A 10,377-nucleotide genomic window follows, 5' to 3' on the forward strand; every position below is an offset into this window, starting at 1 on the left:
TGTACTCAACAAGGTATCTTTAAGCACAGCCCCAATTCAGGGTGCTTTGAGCCACCTCAGTTCAGTCCCTCCAGGTATGGTACAGAAACTTCATCATCACACCACCAAAGATTGTCCAGGGCCCCATTCCCCTTTTCTTGGGATTATGGGTGTTTAAGGGCGTGAGGTAGATACGGAGGAGGGATGTCCATGTACACACATTAGTTAGGGCCAAGCAAAGGCCCCTGACAGAGATAGGGGTCACTCCTGAGGGGTTAATAGTGAGATGCTACATGTTGAGGAAGTGGAGGTAAGAGGGTTGCATCCAGATCCCAGGTGGCCTTCAAGACCTCCATTAGTGCCTTTTGTGGTTAGGATGACCATACCTCCTAGTTTGTCCAAGACATTCCAGTTTATGCCTATTACCTCTATTATTCTAATGTAATTGCTGCCCTTTTCAGTCACAAAAGTGTCCCAGTTTGGGCAATATTATATCATCACCTTATTTATCGTAGAACTTTGCCAAAACAACCCACTTGGGCACCTTTTCCTCTATCGGCTTCCTGGACCCCAGTTCTTCTGCCCACCCTATGCTTAACCTCCCTCTCCTCTCCTGACCCTGCTAACCCCAAATCTTTTTTAAAATCTCCAGGGATTCTTTCCTTTTCCCCTTCATCACACCTGAGAAAGCTTGTCCCCTTCAAACGCCTTCAAAGCCACCCTTCTATCTCCTACTCCTTCCTTTTATTCTTACACAGTAAACTTTAGAACCAAGAGGTGATATTTAACCTACACAGATGGTCAGCACACACTCTTTCTGGAGAGTCTGGTGCCACACTGGCCACTAAATATTTTTTAAAAGTCCCTGATACAGAGCCCATGAACAAGGGAGTCTCTCAGACTTACTAAACGTCTATCACAGCAGACGGGGCCCAGACATCCATGTCTCCAGAGCTCTACAGGTGATTCTCATGCACAGCGGGCACTGAGCAGTCCTGGCCTCACATGTCCCAAGCCACCTCACTTGACTCCTATAATCCCACAGAGAGGCAACACAGTGTAGCAGTCAGAAGCAGTTTTGAAAACAACCTACTAGGGTTTAAATCCACGTTCCACCACTCACTAAGTGGTTCACCACTCTGAAAATCTTGAAGATACTTTGGATCTCTCTCTGCTTCAATTTTCTCTGTAAAATATGGTTTACAGTAGTACTCACCCTCATACTTGCAATAAATATTAAGCAAGTTAATCCATGCAAAGCACCTAGATGAGTGCCGAGGACAGCAACTATTTTTAAAATGTTAGCAATCATTACCTGTTTTACAGTTGAAATCACTTCCAAGATCACACCGCTAGTGGTGATGCTGAGATTGATACCCAGGTTTTCTGAATCTAAACTCCACACTTTCCAGGATGCGACTACTACCCAAGCACTCTCCTACGTGTAATAAAAAGCAGCAATAGGCCAATGAATGATATGGGAAGTACTTTATTTTATCATGTGACACCATGTAACAGCCATATTTACAGCTGCCTGACCAGTGCAGATTTGAATAGGGAAGATGGCTCAGAAACAGCAGTATTAGTAATTCAAGTATTGACCCTTATTTGATAAAGGGAAAGTTCTGATGACTGATTTACCAGTTTTAAAATAGAATTTTATATTCAGAGTTATTTTCTTAAAAGAATTAGTTTTGAACCAAATATATACTAGGTATAGTTTATTCACATAATGAAACTGCATTTGAAAACAAACATTTCCCACCTTTTCTTTTCTCAGCATTATGAATGCCTCATTCCATCATCATGATGGATTCCTCAGAATCTTCCATACCATTTCCAGGGGAACCCCTGCAAAGCAGCAAATGTCTACCTTCTCTCAGAAAGAAACTGATAACCTGGAATTTTTCTTATCACTTTCCCCAATATTCCTAAAACTCGCAGCTCTGCTCTTTGGAGAGATGCTTCTTTTTGTCACAACAGAAAAAAAAACACCCCTAGGATTTAGAAAACCTAAATTATGGGCCTGGCTATGTCATAAACTACGGAATAATCTTTAAAAAGTCATGAAACGTCCCCAGGCCTCTGTTCTCAAATACAGAAAAGTCAGTCGTTATTTGTTCAGTCCTTTGTGGTCCTTTATTTATCTTCACAGTAACCCTCAGATTTAAGTCAGGCTGCATTATACTCATTTCATGGAGGAAATTCAATCTCAAAGAGGTTACACAATCTACCCCAAATCCCACAGGTAGTAATATGACAAAGCCAAATTTACACAATCTTGCTCAAGACCCCAGTACTCTTACACATTATGCTCATAAGTTTGTTAAATGGATGAAGAAGCAATTTCCCAGGTCCCTTCTAATGATCACATTGTATATGATTCTACTTGCTAATTTTTCTCTCCTCTTTCAGCCAGCATTTAAATTAGAAGATATACACATTTGATCACTAAATTTCATTTACCACAGTTCTGATTTAACCATTCTTTAAAATTTTCTTGTATTTCTACATTAAGTCAAGAAAAAAGTTATTTTTTTCAGATAGCTCCAACTACTGCTTGCCTCTCTGAAAGCTTTTGGACTGATCTGTTTGTCAAAGCAGAGATTGTTAAAATTTTATAAACACCAATTCCTTCTCATAATTTTAAAGAGCTATTCCATATATAAAACCAACTCAAAACAAAAGAAGTTCTAATTCTTATTCCCTGTAGTAGTAAAAATGTATTTTTCTCTTGATTTGGTATCCAGTCTCCTGTCTTTATTTAGAAAATAGTTATTCTACCTCACTGTCAAGTCTCTCTTTCCCTAACAAGAAAATGTCAGTCTTAAGAGACAGGAAAGCTCTTACTTTCACTATTCCATAAGAATAAACTAATCATCTAAATTGGAAGATGAAACTTTGAATGTTAAATGAGGAATTCAGGACACTTCCCAAGAGGCCAAATGACATTTAAAAGCTGATATGATATGTGCCTAAAATAACACATTAATTCTTTTATTTATGATAAATTTGTACATGTGCTTAGTCATGCTGATATACATATGAGCATATGCCTAAACCAAAATAAAGTTTAAAAGAAAACAAAATTCAATCTCAGCAATACTGCAAATTCAGCAGAGCTCAATAAATAGTGTGGCCTCACAAGGAGGGAGTTTTAAACATTCAGTAATTTATATAATTTAACATGCTAAAAGTAAGAAAATAAACAGGGCATGGGGATGGGGAGTATGTATAGGAAAAGTAACTTCAAGATTTTCTTCATTTTGATTCGATTGCTTTCTTGTCTTCAGGAGGGAAGATTTTGACTTCAAAAGTAATAAAATACTTGAGAAGGGAATTGACATCTTTCTGATCTAGATAGTATTCTTCTGCTATTTTCTCAGCAGTCCATGTTTCTGGATAAAGTTTATGATTATTGAGAAGTGTCAAAGCCTCTGCAACAGAAATTTTGCCTTTGGGAATGTTCTTAATATTCATCATGTCAAAGTGATGGCCTTTCGGCAGTCTGAATTCCTTTGGCTCCTGAGGTGTTCCAGCATCTTTTACCTAGTACCGAAAGACAAAACAAAAAAGGGTTTCAAGATGAGAGAAAAGACCTGACATCTACTTTCATGCTTCTCAAATCTCCACTATTCTTCTTCAAATAAATGCTTCACATGCTTAAACTACATTTTCTCATTATAATGAGCCATAGTTTGATGGCACTTTTGCCATGTTGCCATTTCATAACTATATCTTAATCATCATTAAGAAATTTAGGTAGTTCTAGAAAGTAATTATTGAATATATACCATCTACTCACATTATTTCATGTACATTAATGAATAAAACGATCAGATTAAAAACTGCTTAGAAGGGCGAGATTCTGATGCTGCCCTAACAACTTACTTGATAATCTCCATTCTGTTTCCTAGTTTTATATTTCATATTCGATGCCCCCAAACACCTTGAAAGAATTCAAATATTGGTGGAGATCTTCCAAGAAAATAACCTAATCCCTCCAATACCCCAAGTGATATCAATAAAACTACCTATGCACACCCATCTTTCTGTCCGTCTGTCCTACCCGAGCTTAATCCTTGCATTTGTCCCCTGTATTTCACTCCTCCTACCCAGCTATGCCCATCATTCCCTTTTCCTCTGCCTTTCAACTGCACCCCAGCTACTGCTGCTGTTCCATCAAAGTATAAAAATGCTATAGTCACTACTATTTAGAAACACCAAACCCAAAACCAACACTTCCTTTATGACCAGTTTCCTTCTTTTTAGTTAAGCTTTAGAAGATAATGATATTTGTGATCTCTAATCCAGAGGATTAGATCTTAACTCAGAGGACACTTTTCAGGCTTTATTTGAACTCACTACAGCATCCGATGCTGTTGACTTCTCCAAAGTGCCCATAACTGTCTTTCCCCTTGGTTTCCATGCCAACCCACTCCTGGTTTTCCATCTCTCTCTCCAGTGGTCCCTTCTTTGTTTTCTTTGTGATCTGTTTCCCTACAGCTGCCCCTTAAATGTTAGTGTGTCCCAAGTTCTGGCCCAGGCCCTTTTTTCATTCTACACATTCTTCCTAAGTAATCCCACACACCCCCTGAACTTTCATGACTACCTACATGTTAATGACTTTCAAATTTGATCTCAAACCTAGACCTTTCTCTTGACTTGCAGACCCAAACTCCCAAATGCCTAATGGGCATCTCCACTTGGACAATCTACAAGCAACTTAAAATCAACATCTCTAAAACTGAACTTATCCCTTTCTCTGAAAATCCAATGCTATCCTCATATTGTCTCTCTCAGTGACCAATACCACCCACCTCCCATATCTCATTCCAAAACTCAAAGTTTCTCTTACGTCACGTTATCCCTGTCATCCCCCCTCCTTCACGCATTACAGCCAATCAATGACGAAATTCTGTTGATGCCGCCTCCTCTCAAACCCCTCACTTCTCTCCCAGTCACTACATCAGCCCAGTCCAAGCCAACGTCTCCAGCAGAAAGGGCGGTAAAAGCCTCCTAAGTGGTCTCCTCTACCCAGATAAAATGCTGGTTCCCTCCCAGCCCACTCTCAAAACTGCCCCTATTATGAAGCAGATCTGAGGGAGACATGAAACTTCTCAATGACTTCCCATTGTTCTCAGGATAAAACCCAAAGACAATAAGGATCTTCACGATCTGGCCCCTACCACCCCATCCCACCTCATTTCTCCCAAATTCACCCCTCACACTTCCCCCTAACTGTATAGAACTCCAACTGTTCTGCAAAGGCATCATGCTCTCTCCTACCTTCATATCGTAACTCTGGCCTGAAACACTCTTCCCAACTTCTTCACCTTCCTAAACTCCAGGCTTCTCTTACCTTCCGCCTTCCACTACAAACCACTTTTACTCAGACTTCCCTTCTGATCATTCTTAAATACTAAGATTAGTATTATTATGACACTAAAAAATAACTGATAAGGGGCCGGCCCCGTGGCCAAGTGGTTAAGTTCATGTGCTCCACTTTGGCGACCCAGGGTTTTGCTGGTTCGGATCCTGGGTGCAGACATGGCACCACTCATCAAGCCATGCTGAGGCAGCATCCCACACGCCACAACTAGAAGGACCTACAACTAAAATATGCAACTATGTACTGGGGGGATTTGGGGAGAAAAACCAAGGGCAAAAAAAAAGAAGACTGGCAACAGTTGTTAGCTCAGGAGCCAATCTTAAAAAAAAACAAAAAAATCTGATAAAATTCAACATGTTCTCTTGACTAAAAAAAACCTTAAACTGGAAACAGAAGAAAATGTCCCAAATGTGATAAAAGTATTTCTTAATCAGAAACCATGTCATTTTATTATAATTAATGCTGAAACATTAGAGGCTCCTATGTAAGGAAAGAACAGGATAGAATACCAACTTGCCCTGCTACGTAAATGCTACAGACAACATAGAGAAGAATTAAATATAAATACTAGAAAGAAAATGGTAATTCTATGCTAATGATATGAGAGTATCTTTAGAAAAATAAGAGAATCAACTGGAAAACTAACAGAAATGATAACCTCACATTGTGGTTAGCGACAATACAAAAATCACTCACTTTCGGACATATTAGCAATAAACAATTAAAAAACTTCAGGTGAAAAAGATTCCATAGTAACAACCTTCACTCTATCCCCCAAAGACTCAGTAAAACAAAGATGTGAATTCTCCTCAAATTAGTCTATAAAATTCCAATTCAATCAAACTCAAAATCCAAATAGAACTTACTTAAGAACCTGACAACTTGATTCTCAAGTTCATCTAGGAAAAAAATGTGACAAGAGCCAAGAAACTTTTGAATAGAAAGAGATAAGATGGTAACATATATCAAGACACATTATAAAGGTGAAAATATTATTCTAGTATAGAAACACAAAAATAAGTAAACAGAACTGATCAATCCATAAACAGACCTGTATGTGTATGTATTAGCATTTTGAGTCGAAAAAGGAGTGCGTTTATTCAACAAATTATATTTAGACAACTGACCATCCAGTTGAAAAGATCTCCACACACCACTTATTTAACATCCAATAAAGACTTTAACATAAAATACACACTCATAAAAGTACTAGAAGAAAATATAGAAGACTGTTTTTATGTTAGAGTGAGCTCAGACTTCCTATACCAGGAAGGACAAAAAGGCTAACATACTTGAAAGAACTTTGAGCAGCAATAAATAAATAAGTTAAAAACTCAGACAAAAAATAAATTACTTGACATGTCATAGGCACAGTATCACTAATGTCTAGAGACATCACAAATCATTAAGAAAACTACACACTGCCCAAAAGGAAAAAAGGGACAAAGAACATAAATAGATACTTCAACCTTTTTTTCATTATCACGGCCCCATGAGTCTTTTTAGACTTTTCCTAATACCCACCGTGAAATTTTAATATCACTGTGTATCTCTTTATCTATTATGTCCATATATCTGTGTTTTATACAAAAAAGCATTATTTTTTTTTCCGCTCCCCAGAGCCAACTTTCAAATGCAAGATTTAGTATAACACGAGAAATAATACTTGGAAGTACTGTTCAACACCTGTCTAAAAATAACATGAACATCAACCCCTATAACTTTTTACGTGAGCATCTGGTGATAACTGAACTCTACAATTGCTATTATATGCAGTAGTTTCCAAACTTTATTTTGCATATGAGTCTTCTCTTCTCTAGCAAAAATTGTATTAATATCTCTATCTGTGTAAACAGTCTATTGGCTATCTAGAGAGAGAGAGACATAAGCAGAGAATTTTAGAGTGGAAAAAACTGGGGAGTTGTCACTGGCATTTCCCTCTCCTTTGATCAAACTCTTCCCCTACTTAGAACCTTCCTGCCCCACACACTAACTTGGATAACTCCCACTCATCCTTCAGGGCTGAGCTTAAACGTCACTTCCTCAGACACCATCCATGATCCTCCAATCTCAAATAGGCCCCTCTGATATACACTCACAACACCTGTACTTCTCTATCACAGACATATCAGTAATTCCATGCTTATGGTTGCTCTTCCGTTTAATGCCTGTGTCCCTCACAATACCATAAGCACCACGAGACTAAAGACCAGGTCTACTGTGTTCATCACTATATACAAAGCACTTGTGCCTGACATTTATATATGGATTTACATATAGGTTCCCATTCCCAATGTATTCTGTGATCTCCCTTTCTTCCTTTCCTATCTGAATATGTCCTTAAAAACCAAAAACAAAGGAACACCAACAACACACTACTAAAGGAATCCCAAAGAGTAGAACATACCTCAATCCACTGAAGGATGAGAAAATAGTATTAAAGCTCTCCTTTGGTCATTCAAATGACAATCACTAGAAGTACCCTACCAAAACCGACAAATTCTGAAATATCAAATAATTCACATAATTCATTCGATCAATACTTTCATCACAAGTGTTTTAGAATTTCAGTAAATATCCAAGGAACCAAGGCATGCGTGCCTTGCTTAGACCACTGTGCTTAAATTTTTCCAAAGCACCAGATTCTAGTCATAACTACACTGACATTTTACACTTGCAAAGCATTCACTTTCTTTGCCATTTGCCACTTCTCTTGATCATTTTCCTAGTGCCCAAAAAGGTTAAATAATTTATTTACTTCCTTTAAACATACATTACCTGCACAGAAGACACAGGATCTTTGGAATCGACATACACATCTTTCAGTAATGACAGCAATTTGTCATCTTTTCTAGCAATTTCTCCCTTAATTTCTGGATGGACTAAGGAAAGAAAAAGAAATGTCACAAAATTAAAACCAAAGATTTCCTCTAAGATCCTGAACACTTAACACAAGACAGTCACTTTGTATTTTTCGTTTAATAAATAATCATTCGGACAGTACAGAAAGTAGTTTAAACGCAAATCAAAATGCTAAGTCAAGCTTGGCGTCCATCGATCAGGGAAGACCCACATGATTCCTTCTGACTCATGCCCACTATCAGGTCGCTAAGTGTTAAGGATAAAAGGCCCGAGTACCGGGGCAGCGGAGCACAGGCCGCCTCCCCGGGGACTACGAAGGAGGCGGAGCCGCCCCTCCACCGCGGGCGCGAGGGCACACTCTCAATGTCACCGGCTTGGCGGCTCCGCCTTCCGGCGCTCGGCTGACCCGCGTCGCTGCGGCCGAGCAGGTGGAGAGCGGTCACCCGGTCACCGGCCCGAGGTCCACTGGCGCGGACCCGCCCAGCCCGCGCCGGGGCTCGCCAGCGCGCCGCGCCCCGCACCACTCACAGCTCAGCTGCTCTTGCAGGAGGCTCTTGGTGGAGGGGTGCCTGGGAGCGGGAGACGGCTTCATCCTGCTAATTTCCCGTTCCGCGCGGTTCTCCAGGTTGAAATTCCTGAACACGCGAGCCAACGAAGCCCCCATCGCCTCACAACATGATGCCCTCGGTTCACGCCGCACGTGGGAAAACACTGGCGCCGGCGACCTCCGTAACCAACTGAGCATGCGCACGTCTGGGGTCGCCCGGCCGCGCGCCGGAAAACGGGAGCTAAATGCGCGCCGTTCGCCCCCTAGCGGTCGGGAGGAGACACGCCGCGTCTCGGCCCAGAGGGTATCAAAGGGAGCGCCTCCCTCCCGGGCGGGAGACGTGCTCCCTCCAGCGGCCGCTTCCCGCGCGAGGGGGCGGGGCTCCAGGCTCAGACCCGCGGTGGTTCTCGCCCCTGGAGACTCGTGGAGTCGCGCGGGAAGTTTTAAGCAGTGGCATGTTGGGCCACACCCCAGACTTTCTGATTTAATTTCTGTGGAGTGAGGTCCTGCATTGGCTCAAGCTTGCCACGTGGGTCCAAAGTTGCAGTCTGAGGAGAGAATCAAAGTTGTACGGAAATTGACCTTGAAGACCTTTCACAGGTCAGTGCAGCCAAAGAGGAAGCCAACAAAAATGGAACTAATTGCACCAGGATAAAGGAAGGGTCTAAAATTGCCCTTTCCTGCTTTAGTGAAAGGAAAATAATGAAAGTGTATTCCTTCTCGATAAATATTTGTTCTCAGTCATTCTTTTGTTAAAACGCCCCTTATTTTCCTGTCCCCTTGCCTGATACATTCCGAGCCACAGTGTTCTCTTTTTCCATGATCTTTTACATCCTGCTCTCATAACTCAGTTGACCTAATTATCGATTTCGGTTATGCTTTCTTTTCCTTTGTCTTTATTTTTGCTACTAATTTGTGTTATTTCTCCATGCCATTAAGTGCTGAGTCACCGCTTCATTTCCTAGCCTATTTCTCCTTTCTCCTGCCTTCCTCATTCTTTTTAAGCCAGGGCAACTCCGTGTAACTTAATGAAAGGAATAGCCAATGAGACATTAGAAAAGAATGAGTGTTGTCACATTTCTCCCTCTCTCTCCCCCATTTCTGAATGGATTACTGTGTTTGCTGCTTTTATTTAAGATTCTTTAGAAATATTGTCATTAATCCATAATAAAAGAACCCACCAGGAAATAGGGTTTCCAGAGTTAAGACTATTTCTCACAGACTGTGGCTGCGAGATCTGTTTTTGGTGTTCTCAGCTCTGCTTAGTGAAATGACGTTGGTTGGTTGTTTTTAACCAGTTAAAAGCGAGAAAAGAATCGATGTAAAAATAATTGAATCGAAGTAATTTTTTTTAAAAAGAATCTAAGTAAAGAAAGGAGCAGTTTTATTTAAAGAAAACGAATGTAATTATTAAATATAATATTCAATCTTAGCAAAAAGTCCTACAAGGAACAAAGCTTCCACCATTGATTCTCGTGACACATTCTTACTGGGATTGGTATTTGGAATTTACAGAGGCTGAAGCCAGTGTTCTCTGGTCGAGTTAGTTGGGAAGTTATCCTGAAGGTGGCAGGCTGCTCCAAGATTTCCATCTTTG

General features: G+C 40.4%; 1 protein-coding gene across 1 annotated transcript; it reads right to left on the minus strand.

Moving 5' to 3' along the window:
• Window positions 1-1,448: 1,448 nt before the first annotated feature.
• Window positions 1,449-9,496, minus strand: NDUFAF4 (NADH:ubiquinone oxidoreductase complex assembly factor 4). Its single transcript, XM_008515990.2, has 3 exons — window positions 8,762-9,496; window positions 8,150-8,253; window positions 1,449-3,528 (listed from the first exon to the last, which is right to left on the minus strand). Exons 1-3 carry the CDS (start codon window positions 8,976-8,978, stop codon window positions 3,241-3,243), a joined length of 609 nt encoding a protein of 202 aa, XP_008514212.1. The 5' UTR covers window positions 8,979-9,496; the 3' UTR covers window positions 1,449-3,240.
• Between the last annotated feature and the right edge of the window lie 881 nt (window positions 9,497-10,377).

The sequence above is a fragment of the Equus przewalskii genome, chromosome 9 (assembly GCF_037783145.1).
Source record: "Equus przewalskii isolate Varuska chromosome 9, EquPr2, whole genome shotgun sequence".
In the NCBI taxonomy this organism is placed as follows: domain Eukaryota; kingdom Metazoa; phylum Chordata; class Mammalia; order Perissodactyla; family Equidae; genus Equus; species Equus przewalskii.